The 20,222-nt window shown below is 42.9% G+C and overlaps 1 protein-coding gene across 7 annotated transcripts in view; it reads left to right on the top strand.

Annotated features, from left to right (window-relative positions):
• The window catches only part of MDN1 (midasin AAA ATPase 1), a 155,823-nt gene that overhangs the window by 94,620 nt on the left and 40,981 nt on the right, over positions 1–20,222 (top strand). For all 7 annotated transcript variants that reach the window (XR_016395154.1, XM_089921862.1, XM_089921863.1 and 4 more), the window contains 18 exons: positions 856–971; positions 1,730–1,863; positions 4,827–4,984; positions 5,206–5,326; positions 5,692–5,902; positions 6,672–6,903; positions 7,602–7,728; positions 8,394–8,564; positions 11,028–11,242; positions 11,606–11,993; positions 12,751–12,860; positions 13,484–14,189; positions 16,088–16,249; positions 16,708–16,981; positions 17,711–17,946; positions 18,533–18,628; positions 19,257–19,351; positions 19,612–19,733. Coding sequence is in view for 6 of the 7 variants with exons in the window: in XM_089921862.1 (XP_089777988.1) it covers positions 856–971; positions 1,730–1,863; positions 4,827–4,984; positions 5,206–5,326; positions 5,692–5,902; positions 6,672–6,903; positions 7,602–7,728; positions 8,394–8,564; positions 11,028–11,242; positions 11,606–11,993; positions 12,751–12,860; positions 13,484–14,189; positions 16,088–16,249; positions 16,708–16,981; positions 17,711–17,946; positions 18,533–18,628; positions 19,257–19,351; positions 19,612–19,733 (3,674 nt within the window). In the remaining variant the exon portion in view is untranslated. The remainder of the gene's footprint in view (positions 1–855; positions 972–1,729; positions 1,864–4,826; positions 4,985–5,205; positions 5,327–5,691; positions 5,903–6,671; positions 6,904–7,601; positions 7,729–8,393; positions 8,565–11,027; positions 11,243–11,605; positions 11,994–12,750; positions 12,861–13,483; positions 14,190–16,087; positions 16,250–16,707; positions 16,982–17,710; positions 17,947–18,532; positions 18,629–19,256; positions 19,352–19,611; positions 19,734–20,222) is intronic.

Here is a 20,222-nt window from a genome sequence, read left to right as displayed (position 1 = left end):
GCTCCATGTGCAGCAAAATCATTCTGACCCTGATGTCCAGGTGCCTGGGAATGTGACAGGTTCTTAATAATTTAATAGGGTACTTTAATAAATACACTAGTGAAGCATTAGTGGTGGAATTTGTTTTATGGTTAATCTTTTATCATAGGATAGTTGTGTTTCCACTGTTTTCTGTGTGATTCCCAGCAGCTCCTTGCATTTTCACATGTCCTTTCCTCAGCCATCTATCTGCCCCATCCAATGTTGGAGATGTACGTACATAGTGACCTATAGTATAAATTTACATAACTGTTATATAAGTTGGTCTTTCCTCACCTTTAATGTAATGACCGGTAATATTTTTTAATTGGCCATTAGTGTAATAGATTTAAAAAATAATTTTGTAATTGAGGTATAACGTGCATTACAGAAAAGTACAGTAATGATGATTATATATCGTTTGGATGACTTTTCACAAAGTGAACTCACTCATGTGATAATGTAGTAGTAGCACCTCTGAGGCCCCCTTGTCCCCCCTCCCAGCAACTCCCCCTTCCTCCTCCCCAGGTAACTTATAGCACTGCAGGTTAATTGTGAGATGGCCAGTTTTAAGAGTTCACAGCATAGTTTGTCATGTCATGGCAGAGCAACACAGTGGGGCTGGGTGGTCTACCTAGCCCTCTGTCTTCCTCCCCCCCAGCTCAGTTGTCATCCCTCTTGCTGCCGTCTCTCTAGTCCAGAATTTGCAGAGGCACGAGGGGAATGGCAGGTTGAAGGAGATTGATGTTCCAAGGGTTCTCAGGATTCAGCCGGTAGAGGCTGTAATAAGTATTATTAACCAATAACTATTTGTTATGTTATGGAATCTCATTTCAGGACAATCATATATCTTGATCGGGAAAAACGGATTTTTACGGAAGCAAATTTGGTTTCTGTTGGTGGCAGAAAGTTAAGAAATAGTGTTTTGAGAATGTCCTTTGAATTCCATAAAGGTAAGGACATTACCTTTACTTTCTTCATTTATGCCTCTGACTGCATAATGTTGCTGAAGGTGAGAGGGATTTAGCAGCTGATGCCATGGTACTGATGCCTTTTGATTTGCTAGCTCGAGTTTGAACATCTTCCCTTATTCAGTAGTTTTGACTAAGTGCTTTTTTACGTGTCCTTGATCTCATTTACTTTTTATAGCAACCATGAGATAAGCCTCATGAGAGAGGAAAGGGAGGCACAGAGATGCTCAAGGTCACATCTCTAGCAAGTAGCAGAGCCAGAACTTGAAACTTGTTCTGTTGGCTCAAAAGTATGAGCTCATAAGCATTTGCTTATAGGTTCTTTCTTCCTCCCTCCTTTTTTTTTTTAAATTGAAAAGATAACGGTATTTCTTGGAAAATATTCAAACTATATAGAAGCATAAAAATGGAAAAACTCTCCTCTCGCAGCAGCTACTGTTAATAGTATATTTGTTTATATCTTCTCAGATCTGTCTGTATTATCTATTCATCCAGTCATATACACACTTAGAATTTAAACAAATGCTTTTTTTTTAATTAAGACATTATGAACATCTCTAGGTATGCACGACTAACTTCCTAACTTAATAATAGACAAAGATTTGCTTTCAATTTTGACGTTTCAAATTGACCCTTGTACTGAGAATAACATTAAGTTGTAGATTACTGTTGATTTTGAAAATGTCCAGAGATTTAAATCTGATCAAATGTTCTCATTTTGTTTATACCAACTCTATAAGATCCAGAGAGCTATCACAGCCTGCCCCATGAAATCGTGGTCAATCTTGCTGCTTTTTTTGAACTTTGTGATGCGCTAATCCTGCTCTGGGTACAGTCCTCCCAGGCGATGGTGTCTGATGCCAGTGTTAATGAGGTAAGGAGATGTACCTGTTTTTATCTTAAGCAACATATTTCTTGGCACAAAGATTCTTAGGGGCAAGACCAACTTCAGTGTTGTTACATGTACAATATTATTTGAGAAGTTCTTAAGAATTTAAATAGATACACATATTTTAAAGCTTTATGGTGTTATAACTGACATATAGTAAGTCGCATATATAGTGTACAGTTTTGTATGTTTGACATGTGTCCACCGATTCTACCATTACCACAGTCCTGACAGTGAACCTATCCATCACCCTCAGACCTTTTCCTCTTGTTCTTTGTTTTCTCTTTTTTCCTGCCCCCCCACCTCCAACCAGGTATCCACTGATCTGCTTTCTGTTACTGGTGCTCAGTTGTGTTTTCTAGTATTTTATATTGTTCTTTTTTATCTGGCTACTTTCACTTAAAATCATTTTGAGGACTTCCCTGGTGGTCCAGTGGTTAAGACTCCACACTTCCAATGTAGGGGGCACAGGTTCGGTTCGATCCCTGGTCAGGGAACTAAGATCCCATATGCCGTGTGGTGCAGCCAAAAAAATTAAAATAAAATAAAAATGGAAAAAAATATTTTAAAAAATCATTATTTTGAGATGCATCCATATTGTTTTGTGTCTCAAGAATTCATTCCTTCTTATTGCCGAGTAATAGTCCACTGCATGTATGTACTACATCTTATTCATCCACTTACCTGTTGATAAACATCAGAATCTTAACAGTTATATTTTAATTCACTTAATCCTTCTTAGACATGATTGTCACATATGGACTAAATTGGGCTTGAATCCAGATTATTCGAGTAATTCTGGTTAAACTAGAATTGTAGATCTTAAACTTTTTAGTCTCAAGGCCCGCCCCCCATGGTCATAAAAGTTACCAAAAGCCTCAAAGAACTTTTGTTTATGTGTTTACGTGTATCAATATTTACTTTTAGGAAATAAATCTGAGAAATGTAAAAAATATTTATTAATATGTTTAAGAAACACAGTAACAAATTCATTTCGTGGTAATATGAATAACATTTTTAATGAAAAACAACTATTTTCCAAAAGAAAAATTAAGAGGAGTGGAACTGTTTTACATTTCTGCGAGTCTCTTTAATGTCTGGCTTAACAGAAGAAACCTGGATTCTCACACCTGCTTCTGCATTCGGTCTCTTACAGTATGTTGTATGGATTGAAGTTTGTGAAGAAAAACTGGCCTCTATTTCATATGGCTAAGAGATTGGAAAGGGAGGAGTATTTAACAAACATTTCACATAACTGTGATATTCTCCTTTGATTCTATACCACAGGTGGACAAGTGTTAGTTTTGTAAAGGTTACTTGTAATGTGGAATCTGAAAAACTATCACTGATCTTGTCATGCATTAAAATCCGTTGGCCTGGCTTGCATTTTGGATGGACTTTTAGCCTTGCATGTATGTTCTCATGCACTGGTAATTTGGAAAGTATTGTTCAGTGAGTTATCAGATCTTCCAAGTGTTGACACATTACATTTTTCAATATAGATAAATTTAACAAGTCACACTCATGAAAAATTACCACAAAAAGTTACCTCATGAAAAAATCTGTAAGTATTGGGAAGTTGTCAAGCTCTTAGTTTTTCAAAGTTCTGGGTTTTACTTGAAGGTTTGAATTCTATCATCAGCAACAAATACTCTCCTGTTTTTCTTGAACTGACAGGTTGACTTCATTCATTTTCCACACAGTGTTTGCCAGACACCCAATCACAGTTTGTCCCCTCCACCCCCCGCCCTGTTTTTGGTACCATCAGTGCAAATGTCAACATAGTGAAAAAGGCAAATAACGTGGCATTATTATGAAAACAGCTCTGACATCATAAAACCTAAAAGGAATCACTAATCTTGAGACTACTGTAAAAGTACATAATTAGAAGGACAGCTAAGTTGGAGACTCACAATACCTGGTTTGCATTAAGAAGCTGCATTAATGAAAACAGTAGTTATTGTCATAAGGATAGACATATAGACCAGTGAAACAAAGAAGAGACTTTGGAAATAGACCCTCTTATATGGTCAGTGAAGTTTTGGGGCTTGGGGGGCAAATATGCAAAGGTAATTTAATGGGGAAAGCAGTTCATTCAGCAAATGGTGATGGAAAAACTAGATATCAATATAATAAATTAAAAATGAGCCTTTACCTGCTACCTTCGTCATATAGAAAAGTTACCTCAAAATGGATCATAGACCTATGTATAAAAGCTAAAATTATGAACCTCTAAAAGAAAACATAGGAGAAAATGTTCACAGCTTGAGGATAGGCAAAGATTTCAGGGCATTCTTCATAAAAGAAAAAAATTGATGAATTCAATTTTGTCAAAATAAAGAACTTAATAGATAGCTTTAAGAAAAGGAAAACACTGGGAGACACTGTTGATAAATCACATGTAAATTTTATAGACAAATAATAAGACAGCCCAATTTTTTAAAATGAACAAGAGAATTTGAATAGATGCTTCTCAGAAGATAAATGAATGCCCAATGAGAACTTGGAAAAATTGCAACATCGTTAGTTATCAAGGAAATGTAAGTTAAAATCACAGTGTGGTGCCACCCACCAGAATGGCTAAAATTAAAATGGTCAACAGCAGCAAGTATTGGCAAGGAAGTGGAACAAACTGAAACCCACCTACGCTGCTGGATGGGATACAAAATAGTGCAGCTGCTTTGTCAAGCAGGTTGGTGGTTTCTTATAACATTGCGTGTACACTTACCACATGACCCAGTAATTCCATTTTCTCTGATAACTGAACTTCAAATGATAGGAGGAAAGAGCTTTGCCTTCTCTGACTGCCTTACTATCCCTAAAAATACTCCAGTCGATGCTAGATCTTTAACGTGTGTATGTTGAGTATTGATTAATGATTGAAGTCAGTGTTTCGTGTCCTTTACTGGGAGATGTTTGTGAGCAGTTTTGGTTTACTTTGTTTTTAGATCTTGGGTTCTGTGCGGTGGCGGGACCGGTTCTGGACCGTGGCCGATACAGTAAAAGTGGATGCACCAGGCCTGGCCTTGCTTGCCCTTCACTGGCACTGGGTTTTAAAACATTTGGTTCGTCAGATCCCGCAACTCCTGATGAACCACGAAGACAAGTAAGAGTCATATTTAGAGTAACAATGTCAGTATCTACAGTATTGACGTTAAAGGGAGGAGGGTTAGGAATTGAAATGTGCTTCTTCTTGGCTTTACTTTGGTTTGTCCCCTTGGCCTGTTGGTGAATGTAAATCAAATACAAAATATGAGTGATGTTCTTACCATCCAGCATTTCCCCCTTTCCTTACTTCCTTTCTGCCCTTTATCTCTTTTGTTAAAGATATTACAGAGAGGTTCAGACCATCTCAGAACATATTCAGAATTGCTTGGGGAGCCCAACTGGTGGATTCACGGGTATAAAGAAGTTACAGAAGTTTCTGGGACGACCGTTTCCTTTTAAGGTACGACTTGGAAGCATGTAGTAAACACAAAGATTTGACCTCTTTGGCAGCTCTCCTGGAACGTGGGGACTGCCATTCAACTATACTCAGCCTTGCTTGCACAGCTTAATTCTTAAATGTTCAATGAGTACTATTAACTGACTTGTTAAATGTTATCATTTTACTTATTCTTGAGACTTTTAAGGCTGAGTAGACTTTAAACTTTATTACTGTGAATATCCTGAGATCTACAGGAGTAAACCAACTTTATGTTTTATAGAATCATTAAGGAAATATTTAAAACATTTTTTTCAGCCATGAATAGGCTGCTAAAAAGAACTACTCTTCTCCTCTGTAATAGGCTCTCCTGGGTTTTATTGTTTCAGGACAAGCTGGTGGTGGAGTGTTTTTCACAATTGAAGGTCTTTAACAAAGCCCTTGCCATCAGAGAGCGGATGCCTGCCCTTGGGGAGAGTGGATGGTGGGAAGACATTAGTCGGCTCCAAATGGTTGCTTCTGAATGGACATTAAAGAAAAGTCTCCTACAGGCCTGGGGGTTGGTCCTCAGAGCTAATACTCTGGAAGATGTCAACCCAGGTAATGTGCTCTGGAGTTCGGCTAGCTGACAGATGTTCTAAGCATATCCTCTGCTCTGCAGCCAGTACATTTTATTTATTTATTTATTTGTAGCCAATAAGTTTTTAAAAGTTTTCCCTTAGATATTCTCTTTTTGTTTATTTATTTATTTATTTATTCCCTGTATACTATACTGACCACTAAATAAGTATCAGGCATAGGGCTAAACTTTTTTTTGTTTTTTTTTTTTAATTTTTTTTGGCCACACCACGCAGCTTGTGGGATCCTAGTTCCCCGACCAGGGATCAAACTTAGATCCACGGCAGTGAAAGCCCAAGTCTTAACCCCTGGACTGCCAGGGAATTCCCTAAACTTCACATATATTATTTAATTCTATCATTGGAATTGTGCAGGTATTAATAGCATTATTTAACACAGCGGTCCCCAACCTTTTTGGCACCAGGGACCGGTTTCGTGGAAGAGAGTTTTTCCATGGCTGGGGTGGGGGATGGCTCAGGCGGCGATGGGGGGCAATGGGGGGCGATGGGAGCGGTGGGGGGCGGTGGGGAGCAGCAGATGAAGCTTCGCTCGCTCGCCCCGCTGCTCACCTCCTGCTGTGCGGCCCAGGTCCTAACAGGCTGTGGACCAGACCGGGGGTTGGGGACCCCTGTATTAACACATGAGACACTCAAGCTCAGGTGAAGTTGAACTCAGGTTAAGCTAATGGTCATGTGACTGGCTGTTGGGAATCTGAGCCTGACCACTGACCACTGTGTGTCTTTTTGTCCAGATGAATTGAAGAGTCTTGTGAATGCTCAGTGTTCAGAGCTAAAAGCCAGAGGAATTTCACTTGGTTTTCTGGAGAAAAAGCACAGTGAAGCTTCCTCCCTGTCACAGCCAGGCTTTACCTCCTTAATCCAGCTCACCAGGAGTGTTCAGCTCTGGCCTGCAATGGAGTACCTGGCTATGCTTTGGCAGTACAGAGTCACAGCGGATTTTATGACACAGGCTTGCCTGAGAAGGTGAGCCATCCTTCAGTTTTTTTCCTTTGGGGGCACTTATTTTCTTGCAGGTTATTCCGTGTATTCTGTGTATTCATGTAAAACAAAGCACAGCGTTGTCTTGAGGGGGCATAGTTGCTGAAGCAGAGGAAGGTCATTTGCCACTTTGGAAAGCCAAAACTTCTTGAAGATTCTTTGCCTGTTTTGACTGCACTACTAAAAGTTACTAGGTGTGGGACTTCCCTGGTGACGCAGTGGTTAAGAATCCGCCTGCCAATGCAGGGGACACAGGTTTGAGCCCTGGTCCGGGAAGATCCCACATACCGCGGAGCAACTAAGGCCGTGCGCCACAACTACTGAGCCCACGCACCACAACTACTGAAAACCGCACCTCTAGAGCCTGTGCTCCGCAACAAGAGAAGCCACTGCAGTAAGTCCGCACGCTGCAACGAAGAGTAGCCCCCACTCGCCGCAACTAGAGAAAGCCCATGCGCAGCAATGAAGACCCAACACAGCCAAAACTAAATAAATTAATTAAATAAATTTATATAAATGAATGAATGAATGTTACTAGGTGTTTTTCCAGTAGAATTATTTGCTCATTTTTAAATAAATGTACTCCAAATCCTGTGTGTTCCATCTTCCCTTACATAGCAGTTTTCTAGCAGCTCATTGAAAGCCTACAGCCCACTCTCTCTCCCTCTTTATTTTTGGAGCAGGTCCAGCAAAAACCAGCAACCCCATATAGAGGAGGAGATAAGTCATCACATCACATTTTGTCTTAAGCACACACCAGTTGCTCCTCAAGAGCTTCGAGACCTTTGGTCCTTAGTGCACCATCAAAAGGTAAAAATCAAAATCAAAAAATCTCCTTTGCATTATGAGCTGATGAGATTTTCTATGGCAGACTGATTGCAGAACATTTATTTATTCTCAAAAACTGCATGTTGTAAAATTCTAGTCTTATCTGAATTAAGTTTCAAAGGGGAGAACTTTGAATGTTCTTTGGCAGTAATTTCCTTGGTATTTCTCTACTCTTATCACAGATCATTTCATTTGGTTTCCAGTTAAATGAGGCTAAAATATTTGCTTATTTTTATTTTATTTGCTCAAAAATGTATTGTCAGAGTGTTTTTTACCCTTCCACAAGAATAACTGTTAAATGTGAATAGTGGTAAACTGTAGTTAATGTAACTTCATTAGTACAACGTTAAATTTTTTTGATAATAATGTTTTATTCATTTATTTATTTTGATCACATAATTGTGTGATTATTTTAATTAAGTTTCTCAAGCACTTTTATAAAGTCAGATCTTATGTTTTATAAAATTATAAATAGGTTAAGTGACTTGACCAAGACAACTGGGGTGGCAGAAAACCAGGAACATTAGGATTAATAATCTTTAAACCCATGTTAGTTTTAGATGAGTCTTACAAGACAGAGAGAACTTATAATGATTTATGGAACCTTTCTCAAATACTCTCTTACCTAATTATTCCTTTATCTCTAGATGTCTACTGAAGAAAGGATCTCTTTGTGGTCCGAGTTATTTGATTCCACGTTTACATCTTTCTGGAGCAGTACTGTGACCACAAATCCAGAGTACTGGCTAACATGGAGCCCTCTGCCTGGTGTGCAGCAGAGGGAGACACCCAAGTCCCTTCTGGACCCCACGTTAAAGGTTTGTTGCCATAAAATTATAAAAATGTTTGATGATAGTAGAAGAAACTTCTCAATGGATCTAGCAATGAACATTTATTCCTAGGATAGAGCAGTGACTAAAAGTAAATGATTGCAATACTTTATTTTCTGTAAGATATTAATAAGTGTACCTTCAAAAAAGATATTCCATCTTAAATGATTTGGGAAATCCTGAATTAATGTAAACACAATTTCCTTTAAAAAGTCTTTAATTTCTCTTCTAATTGAAATATTTTTTCTAATTATAAGATTTTAAACAGTACAGAAACATGTAGATATGTGTGCATACGTGTGTGTGTATATATATATACACATACACAGTATGTATACATGTGTATTTATATACGTATATAATGTAGAATTCACTGGGAATAACCACTCTTTGTTCTGTATCCTTCTGTTAACATGCATTTTTATATTAAATACATATGTAAATAAAAACAAGGCCACCTTCTTGGTTCACATGATATGTCGTGGAAATTTGCACCTGTCATTCCAGCTTATTCCTTTTAAGGTATTCTACTGTACTAGTGTGCTGGAATGCATTTCATAACTTTCTTCTTGATAAGCATTGAGGTTTCTTGCCTTCTCCTCCCCCTTCCTGTAGCAAACATACGTGCATCAACTACCCTTGTATAAGCCTTTGTCCACTTGTCTGAGTGTTTCTGTGGATGTGTGATGAGAATTGGAATTTAACCCTTGGCCAAAGTGTCTTCACATTTAAAGAGATTTGTAAATATTAGAACATCTAGGGAAGTAGGTTTTCGTTTTTTCACTTTTTAAACCTGCAAAGAGACAGTGAAGAGGGAGAACATGAAGTCAGGATGACCACGGCGGACTTGGGACTAGAGCACGTTTCACTTATCATATATCCTGTGTTTCCGTATCTTTGCCCCACTAGGTGTTATTAACACTTTAAATTATTGCCAGTCATACAATTAAAAAATCTCATTTTGATATGTATTCCTTTGATTATTATTCAGGTTGAATGTCTTTACATACATATATTGATTGCTTTATTTCTCTCTCTGAATTTTCCAGTCATGTTTATTGCTCATTTTGTTAAAAAAAAGAAAAAAAAAGTCATTAATCATTTTATTATTGAAGATCTCTTTATGTATTATAGATATTAAACCTTTACCGAACATATATTTGGAAATACATTTCTAGTGTTTTGTTGTCTCTCAAGTTTGAAGATGTTTTCTTATATCACAGAAGTTTTATAGTGTTTTCTTTTCAAATATGCCGGTCCCTTTCTACTTTCTGGCTTTGGTATCATGCTTTTTAAATAAGTCTTCCTTCATTACCCACAGAGTTAAAAAAACCATTTTCTCATATTTTCTTTTTTTTTTTTTTTTTTCTTTTTCCCAGCTGCGTTGGGTCTTCATTGCTGCGCGTGGGCTTTCTCTAGTTGCGCGAGCGGGGGCTACTCTTCATTGCGGTGCACGGGCTTCTCATTGCGGTGGCTTCTCTGGTTGTGGAGCATGGGCTCTAGGCGCACAGGCTTCAGTAGTTGTGGCTCACGGGCTCTAGAGCGCAGGCTCAGCAGTTGTGGCGCACGGGCTTAGTTGTTCCGCGGCATGTGGGATCTTCCCGGACCTGGGCTCGAACCCATGTCCCCTGCATTGGCAGGCGGATTCTTAACCAGTGTGCCACCAGGGAAGCCCTCATATTTTCTGTTTTTGTTTTTGTTTTATGTTTACATCAGTCTCATCTGGATATCTTGTTTTGTGAGCTGGGGATGCAAATTTTTTATTTTATACAAACAAGCATATCCTAAAGCAGTATTAGCAACGCCAGTTTTGACTAGTTCATCCTTTCCATCTCTTTTGAAATGGCCACCTCTGTCATAACACCTTATTCCCACAATGTTCATGGATTTATTTTTGGACTCAGTTCTGTTCCATTGCTCTATCAAGATTGATTTCTTTAGTGTAAAACATCCCTCAAAGCTTTTAGTGTTAAACCTTATGGGTCCCCAAGAGTTGCATAGAGTCAGGTTTGCTCTCGTGTATTTGACCCGCTAACCCTTTGTTCATGGACAGCTGTTCCTGTGTCCCAGGTTAACAGTCCAGGGAGACAGGCTTGTCCCTGGCTCTTCTATTTGTCTTCCAACTCCTTCCCCTGCCTCCAAGTCTCACCTTCCTGCCCCCAGCTCTGCTGCACGACTGGTCTTCCTGATGCCCAGGTTTGAGGGGTTTTCTTCTGCATGACTAAAGCACCCACTGCTCCTCCTTCATAGAGAATGGAGTCCTTCAAAGGCCCACTGCACCCGCCCCCGTTCTGCCCTTCTGGTCCTGTCTCAGGCTGATGTTTACCAGTTCCTAGCAACCTGAATCTCCTTTTAAAATTTCTTTCTTTCCTCTAAGGTGCCCCAGTGCTGCTTGTTGAAACCCTTTTTTTTGATTTCTAAAAGTTAACATGACTCCTCTCCCCTTATCAGGGTCCCGGAAGTCTCAGTAGAGCCGTGTTCTCCAAGTGCTGCTTTGAAGTCTTGACCAGCAGCTACAGAGCAAGTCCCTGGGATGTGAGCGGCCTCCCCATCCTGTCCTCCTCACATGTCACCCTGGGGGAGTGGGTTGAGAGATCACAGCAGCTCCAGGACATCAGCTCGGTGCTTTGGACCAACATGGCTGTCCCTTCCGTAGCAGAGTTCAGGTATTCCCTCCCCCAGGTAGACGGTACAGCTCCCGTCTTTCCTCCAGAGCATGTAGTGGGGACCTCGGTCAGAGCTTTCTTCAATAGTGGCTAGTTCCAGTGGGTGGAGGAAGGGTGTTTTCTGGCTGGATGAGCAGGTTTTCAGAGACTGCTGTGAGCTGGCCAGCCACTCTGTCAGCTGTAAGTATATTGTGATCAAGAAGCTGGTACTTAGAAAACCGTATCAGATTAAGTGAGAACAGAAATTCACCTCTAGGTGTAGGCAGTGCAGTCTGTCTTGTCATTTTCTGGAAGAACAGTAGCATGAGAAAGGAATGGTGGTCGCTGTGGCGCAGACCCTCAAGTGCTTCCCTGTCCCCACAGACGCACGGATTCCCAGCTCCAGCGGCTGGTGCTGTGCCGGCACTTGGCTGGCCTGGCAGAGCTGCTCCCCGAGCCCCGGCGACAGGAGTACGTGCAGAACTGTGAGCAGCTGCTGCCTGGGGACAGCCAGGCATGCCAGCACGTGGGCCAGACTCTCGGGGACATGGCCGGGCAGGAGACGCTGCCCAAGGAGCTGCTGTGCCTTTTGCTCACCTCCCTGCGCCACTTGTTCGGGGAGGGGGAGGGTAAGCGGGACCTGCCTGAGCCAGCCCGCCGTGGGAGCCTGTGGGTGAGCCTGGGCCTGCTCCAGATCCAGACCTGGCTTCCCCAGGCACGCTTCGACCCCGCCGTGAAGAGGGAGTACAAGCTCAAGTACGCCAAGGAAGAGGTATGGAGGGAGGGTTTGGAGCACGGGCTGCATCCCTGACTGCCTGGCTTTGCTTAGTATATTACTCCTTTGTCTCCCTTTGGATGCTCAGAGCACAGAGGGATGATTTTACATAAGCTGCCCTGTGACATCCCAGTAGTGTGTTCTAAAGACTGTGTTTTCCTCTTTGCGGGTTCCTCTGAATAGGTTCAGGCACCGGGAGGGGCCATTCTGATGTTTCTGCTGATAGGCTGCCCTGGGCAGAGGGCACAGCAGGAGAACTCTAGTGGTATCCTTCCCTATCCAGATCCCTCTGCCTAAAGTAGGTTGTGGATATTGGGATTTGGGTAACTTCTTTAGACAGGGTATAGCATTCCTTAGGTTTTGAACTTTGGGTGTTTGTTATCCAAAACTCAGGAAGTAGGTAGATTCGGATAATGTGGTGTATCTCTTGCTATTTGAACTTCCAACCAAACTCAGGAACTGAATACATTAAGATAGTGATACACTAGTTCTATATTTTGAAGAAGGAAAATTATGTTAGTTGGGGTGATGACCAGACTGCTGTAGCAGAGACTTAGAAGTTCATTGGCATAAATGAGATAGTGTCTTTTCACCTGACAGCTCTGAGGTGAGTGGTCCAGGTTAGTGGAACAGAAACCCCTGCCCTTGGGTCATTCAGGTTCCTTCCACCCAGGGAGCGACCCTGCCCCAGGGCTTTGTCTCTGGGGCCTGGCCCTAGCTGGGCACAGCAGACCACTCTCTCCCCTTCCGCTAGTTACAACAGCTGCAGTGTGAGTGGAAGACCCGGAGCCTCTCATCGCAGCTGCAGACCGGAAGAGACCTGGAGGATGAAGTCGTCCTCGGTCACTCTCATCCTCACGTCAGGTAACACCGTAGTGATTATTCCAGTTGGGGGTTATTGGCTTGAATATTCTTTTTAAAAAGACATTTTGTAGTATAGTTACAGTGTTAAGCTGAGATTATGGTCTACATCTCTGAACTACATTAGCAGGTAGATCCCAAAGCCATGGTTATAATCAGGAAAAATACATACTCTGTGAAAGGCGGGGGAGGACTCGCATGGGGCCAGGAGGGTTGAAAGCAGAGCTTATTCTCAATGTGGAAGGAGTGGGGTGTGATGACGTGCACTGTGGAGATCTGTTACCTTAGGAAATACTGTTTAGTAGTGGGTTCTGAGTTCCAGTCCTGTTGCTGACCTTTGGCTTTAAACCTTGAGTAGACCACTCAATACCTTAAACCTCAGTGCCGTATTTGTAAAAGGAAGGTAATAGTGCCCACTTCAGTGAGACGTGCCTCCGAAGTGCTCAACGACACGTGTTGCACGTGGTAAATGCCTGTGTATATATTATCCATTTTCATTATAATTGTCCATATATCATTTTATGCCTCAGTAGCTGAAATGTCTTCCTGCTGTTTTCCTGAGGCTCAGTCTAGATTTACTGCTTTGCTTCTGACAGAATTTGCATACTGTGTTAATTTGCCTTCAGGTTGCTTCGCCAGAGAATTGATCAGCTGGAGAACTTAATCTGCAGCCTGTCCAAGAAGCAGGCCTTCAGGCCCCCGCTGCCTGCGTATGAGTCCCTGGTACAGGAGGTCCACCACTATGTCACCAGCATCGCCAAGGCCTCTGCCGTTCAGGACCTGCTCACTCGGCTCCTGCAGGCCCTCCACACGGACGGACCTCGGGCTGCCCAGATGGCCCAGAACCTTCTGAAGGAGGAGGCCTCTTGGCAGCAGTCACACCACCAGTTCCGGAGGCGGCTGGCAGAGGAGTTCGCCCTTTACCCAGACGCAGCGGCCCCGCTGCAGGCATCCGTCCTGCAGCTGCAGCATGGCATGCGGCTGGTGGCGTGCGAGGTCCACGCCTCACTCCAAGGTGGTGTGGTCTGCGCGCACAGGTTGGGTGCCCTGGCCACATCCCTGTTGGCTTTCCCATCAGTGGGCCCCACCTTCCCCACCTACTATGCTCACGCAGATGCTTTGTGCTCAGTGAAGTCGGAGGAGGTCCTGCGAGGCCTTGGGAAGCTGCTCCTTAAGCGCCTGGGAGGAAAGGAGCTGGAGGGCAAGAGCCAGAGGCCCTGCCCCACCCAAGAACAGCTGCTGTTGAACGCCCTCCTGTACCTGCGCTCCCACGTGCTGTGCAAGGGAGAGCTGGACCAGCGGGCCCTGCAGCTCTTCAGACATGTGTGTCAGGTAAGTCCTCCTCCTGACGGGAGCTGGGGGCACGAGCAGGGCGCCTACAGGACACTAGCGGTGCCCGGTGTAGGTGAGACAGTGTGGGAAGGCACTGGGGATCTAGTGTCTGCTACTTGGCTTTTTCCCGTTTAACTGTCAGGTTTAGGAGCCTTTGTCAATTTTTAAGAGATTAAAAAAAATATTAAGTGTTGTTAGCCCTTTATGCCTGATACACACTGCAAATATTCTCTCCTTTTTTGTTGGTTCTTTGACTTTATGGTGGGTTTTGCCATGTAATTGAATGAACTTTTATTAATATTAAGAAGATAGGGGCCTAGGTTCAATCCCTAGTTGGGGAACTAAGATCCTGCAAGACAAGCAGCGCAGCCAAGAAAATAAAATAAAATAAATTCTGGGGCTTCCCTGGTGGCGCAGTGGTTGAGAGTCCGCCTGCCGATGCAGGGGACGCAGGTTCGTGCCCCGGTCCGGGAAGATCCCACATGCCGCGGAGCGGCTGGGCCCGTGAGCCATGGCCACTGAGCCTGCGTGTCCGGAGCCTGTGCAATGGGAGAGGCCACAACAGAGAGAGGTCTGCGTACCGCAAAAAATAAATAAATAAAATAATTCTGTTTTTTCCCTTATCAACAAAAGCAACTTGTTTTCATTGCAGACAATTAAAAGAATAAGTATAAGGGAAATTATTAGATTCTGCCACTCAAAACTATATAACTGTTAACACATTGGTGTGTTCTATTCTAGGCTTGCTCATTTGTGCATGTATCTGTAAGTGTACATCTGTGACACTAAATTTTTTACAGCTGTTTTTTCCCAGTGGTTTACAGTTTTTTGGGGTGGCGGGGAGTAGACCCTTTTAAAAAATACAAATATTAGCAGAGTGATCCAGTATTTAACAGATAAAAGGGCTGCTCTGGTTGAGGACAATGCTATACCCTCTGTGGTCCCCGAGATAATGTCCTCAAATGGCTCGAGCCCTACAAACCACTAAGAAAGTCCATTCTGTTTTACAACTTGCCTTTAAAAATCTAGCAGCTAAAATTTAGTGCTTATTTCCATCATGATTATGGTATTCTCCACCTGCATCATATTTAGTGACTGCGGGTTTTCTTTTGTATGGGTAAGTCATTTAACAGTTCCTTTCACTGAATATTTACATTTATATGTAAAGGTTTTTTAATCTGTTTTGGGGGGTAAAAAAAAAAACCAAAACCGGTGCCATCCTAAAAGTCTTAAAGCTAGATCTTTGGGTAAAACTTCTAGAAAACAGAATTGCTGAGACAAAGGTTAACTGCTTGCTTGGGCTTTTAATACAAACTGTCATCCTGGGGTTGCTTATCTCCTCAGTTCTTCTCAATACTGGGTGGTTTCTTTATAGTTTTTGCCAATTGTAGGGCTTTAGAGGTAGTAGGGAATTTAAGAGATGTCTGGTATCGTATAGCCCGGTTTTGCCTGATTAGTTCCCCTCGACCACCCAGTCCCCAGCCCATTTTCCCTTTTCCAGACCCCCAGGATATCTCCCTGAGGTGCTGGCCAAGTGCAGTCTGCATCACACACCCACGTTGCTGACCCTCACCCTGTCCTTAATGCAGAGCACCATTCACGCCTGATGGGAAGTCCCCAGTCGTGCCACTACAGCAAGTTTTCACACCTGCGAAATTGTAACAATACAGCAGGGGGGTGTTTAGGAAACTCAGGTTGCTGCAGATACACAGTTTGAAAACAAATCCCATTTGCTCTCTGTTACATGGAATTTAGCGTCTTGGATGTTGGCATTTATTTGTTCTTGAACCATGGTATTTTGTTTTCATTGGGAAGAGATAGCAAGTCTTGCCTCTGTTCATTGTAAATGCCTCAGCAAAGGCAAATAAGCTTCCTTCGGAATGTGTGATTTTTTTTAGGAAATCATCAATGAGTGGGATGAACAGGAACGCAGAGCCCAAGAGAAGGCCGAGCAGGAAAGCAGCCTGTACAGATACCGGGGCAGGAACTCTAGGACAGCCCTGAGCGAGGAGGAGGAGGAAGAGTGGGAGTTCAGGACACACTTCCCATCGCATGGAGAGGTTGGAACGAGTCCCCTTGGTACCACACACCTGCCCTTTGAATTCTTTTTTTTTTTTTTTCATTCCAGTTTTATTGAGGTATAATTGACATACAGCACTGTATGAGTTTACGGTGTACAGCATAGTGATGTGGCTTAACATACATCATGAAATGATTATCACAATAAGTTTAGTGAACATCCATCATCTCATATAGATATAAAATAAAAGGAAAAAAATTTTTTTCCTTGTGATGAGAACTCTTAGGATTTACTCTATAACTCACCTACAGCAAGCACTATGTTAGTTCCTGTTACATCCCTTTGAATGGCTTTGTACTTTTTAAAACATTTCTCAATGCACGTAATTCCCTTTTTCATTTTCTTGATCATTCACACTCCATCCTTCCCCCTTCCTTTTAGTCTTATTAGAACTGGATTTTGACTTTAAAAGTTCAATTGCTCTAATATTATTTACAGGACTTTGCAGATATTTTGGTAGAACCAACACTAGAGGCAAAGAAGGGACCTTCAGATGGACAAGAAGAGGAGGCTGCCACAGAGCCCGCCCTCCTGTCACAGAGCTCAATGCAGGCTGTGATGCTGATACACCAGCAGCTGTGCCTCGGCTTTGCTCGGTCCCTCTGGTACCAGCAGACGCCGCCGCCACACGTGGCAGAGCACTACCTCAGCCTGTTTCTGTCCTGCTACCAGACTGGGGCATCGCTTGTGACAAACTTCTACCCCCTGATGGGTATGGTAGTTTACTTTTGTTAAGCTCTTGGGAAATCAAAACGAATAGATGTGATTGCTACTTCTGGGACAATTGAAACTATTACGTCCCTGTTTTTGCTAAATTCCTTATTGTTTCCTTATCTTAAAGGACTTAAGCTAATTCCAAAAAATTGATTTAAAATTCTGCAATAAAGATGGGTTTTCACCCTTTGAATATGTGGGGGTAAAGGGATTAAGAGTAAGGATATAGAATTAGTTTAAATGGTCTCGTTTCTCCGCATTATTTCCAATTTCCCTTTCACAGCTTCAGTGCTTTTCTAATGAAATCATGTATTCCTGGGAGCAACCTGGCAACTCAGAAATTAATCTCACAGGATATGGTTTGATGCAGTTTCCTATGTGACCTCATGAGTTATTCCTTGCAAGTAGGAAGGAGGCTTTAAATTTCATTTCTGCCTACCAAGAAGAGCTACAAAAACTGGGAATTGGAATCCTCAAACCAAACTCTGCACCCTCTTGATTACATGTAGGCAGTATCTGAGTTCCTCTGTATATACCGAAACTTGGGGCAGATTTTGGTGACCACTGTAGTATTGGGGTCACAGTCTTTTAGACCTTAGCTGCTTTGTGGGTGAATGGCATTGCAATATCTACTTCATTTAGTCGCAGTCATTCATTATTTCTGAGCATGTTGCTGACCTCATTGTAACTTGATACCAACTTTACAGTGATCTTGTTAACTTCACAGGAGTTGAGCTGAATGACCAGCTCTTGGGGAGTCAGCTTTTGGCCTACACCCTGTCCCTTAACACTCTCTTTGGGGAGGGGACCTTGGACCTTATGGTGAAGCCTGACGGTCCCTATGACTTTTACCATCACCCCAACGTCCCGGAAGCTCGGCACTGCCAGCCTGTGCTTGAAGGCTTCTCAGAGGCCGTCCGCCAGCTGCTGCAGGATTGGCCGGAACATCCGGCGCTTGAGCAGGTAGGGCAGCGGTTGGGAGGCGGCCTCTCAACTGTCCTGGGGGCAGTGACTTGCACACTGGATACGCAAACAGAGGTTTACAGAACTGCGGTTCAGTGCAGTGTTATTCCCTGGAGAATGAATATACCAGGTTGTAATGCTGTTGTGTAAATGGTGTTTGAGATTCCACTTATTTTATCTGCTGCTCAGGGTTTTCCGTCCATATATTGAAGTGCTGCTATGTTGCTGTCTTTATTCAGACACATCCTTATACTAACAAGGGCCTGGCTTTTTCAAGTTTTAACTCAGACCTCGCTCTGTGATCATTCAGCTAATTCTGTAATAACTTATAACAGAGTAATAAGAGTAATTACTTTATCAAACTCAATCTTATTTCCAGAGTAGTGCAGCGGGTAAAGTGTTTATCTTGGGCAGGATCTGCAGCCCTGGAAGTTTCACCCGCAGCTCTCCTAAGTACTCACGAGGCAGGGCCTTTGCATGAAACTTCCAGTCAGGCCCCTCTTCAGTACCCTGTGACTTTGGGTGATTGACAGTCCCACAAGGATGCCCAAATCTTCTTCCCTCCCCTTCCTCCCCTCCCCCACAGCTGCTGGTTGTAATGGACAGGATTCGTAGTTTCCCACTTTCCAGCCCCATCTCGAAGTTCCTGAATGGCTTAGAGATCCTTCTGGCAAAGGCACAGGTAAGAGGATTCTCTCCAGTCCTCATTTTAGTTATAGTCAACTGAAGAGATTCTTTTATTGTTAGAGGGACAGGATGTGATAGTTTGGGTTGGAAAAGGATGAAGCTCCTTGGTTTTTCTGACATAAGGTCAGCTTATTGCAGGTGAAGCCACTGCCTCCATGGGACACAGGGGACCTGCCTCACCTGTTCTCAAGGGTGGGGCGCAGCACCCACCAGTCCTAAGGGCTCAGTCTGCCAGGACTTCTGGGTCGGCCTTCAGACCGGCAGGGTGCCTCCACTCTTCAGCCCCTCAGTCCTCTCACAGCCTCTGAAGGGGCTGGTGCTCCCCTGATTTTCAGATTAGGGCTCTGGACTTTGGAGGGGTCATGTGACTAACAGAGATTCAGACTCAGGTCTCCAAACCCTGTGCTATTTGCTCTGCTGGAGGTCTGTCAAGTGACCAGAAAGAACTCAAAGCTGGATAAGCTGGATGTAAACTCATTCTGGTTAGTTATTGGTAAATCAGTATAAAAGTTGTTGAAGGTCCTAGGGGTCTTTGCTCAAGAAAAGTCCAGGGTGTTCCTGAGTGAGGAGGTGGTCAGGGGACTGAATAATGGCCATAGTAAATTTTATCTGTGTTTCTTCAGGATTGGGAGGAGAATGCAAGTCGGGCCCTGTCTCTGCGGAAGCATCTTGATGTGGTCACTCAGATGGTCATCCGTTGGCGTAAACTGGAACTGAAGTAAGTGATACATTTGTCACTTCCCCTCCTGAACTTAGGTTGTAGGGATATAGTCTTTGGATAGTTTGTTTCCTCAGAGTTTGTGTAGTATGTCAGCTGGAGACCAGACAACAGCATGCGTTCAGAGGCAGCAGACTGGGAGCTTCTCCATCTCTATTTGGGAGGAGAGAATAGTGAATATTTAGCTTCTGCTTCTGTGGTTTCAGATGTTTGAATAGGTTTCCTTAAATGCCTCCTTGGCCTCTACTTCCATGTTTCAGCTGCTGGTCCATGAGTTTGGATAATACCATGAAACGCCATACTGAGAAATCCACCAAGCATTGGTTCTCCATCTATCAGATGCTGGAGAAGCACATGCAAGAACAAACAGAAGAGCAGGAAGGTAACATCCGTCTCTAAATCCCCTGCTTATTTCGAGGGTCCAAGCTAAGCTTGAAGTGCAGCAGAGTGTGGGCTTTACCTGCTCCTGTGTGTCCTCGCCCCACTACTTTCACATAGGTTGTATCATCTGACTGCGAGGTATTCCTGAGAGGTCAGCCAAGAAAGCTGTGTAGTTTTATTCTTACTAAGAATAATAATGGAAGTCGGAGAGGTTTAAGTGACTTGTCCAGAGTCTAGAGAGCTAGTCATAAGGTAAAGTTTCCTTCTCTATATCCATGAGACAAGTCAAAGAGAAAGTTTCTATCTTGGTAGGTAGTAGTTAAAATGCTTGAGTTAAAAGGGTTTCATCTCATACTTAGAACAGGTGCCTCATAATTCAGTTTCCTAATTTGCTGTGAGTGCATTTCACACATACCCTGAGTGGGGCTGTAGTTTTTAAATCAGCTTGGAATTTAGCTGTGGTCCTTGCTTCAAAGCTTCACCTTAACTG

The sequence above is a fragment of the Delphinapterus leucas genome, chromosome 12 (genome assembly GCF_059928025.1).
Source record: "Delphinapterus leucas isolate spDelLeu-1000000601 "Yukka" chromosome 12, BTC_Dleu_Yukka2, whole genome shotgun sequence".
NCBI classification, from domain to species: Eukaryota; Metazoa; Chordata; class Mammalia; order Artiodactyla; family Monodontidae; genus Delphinapterus; species Delphinapterus leucas.
Note: the sequence above shows the minus strand (reverse complement) of the source record. Positions and strands in the feature narration are given on the sequence as shown.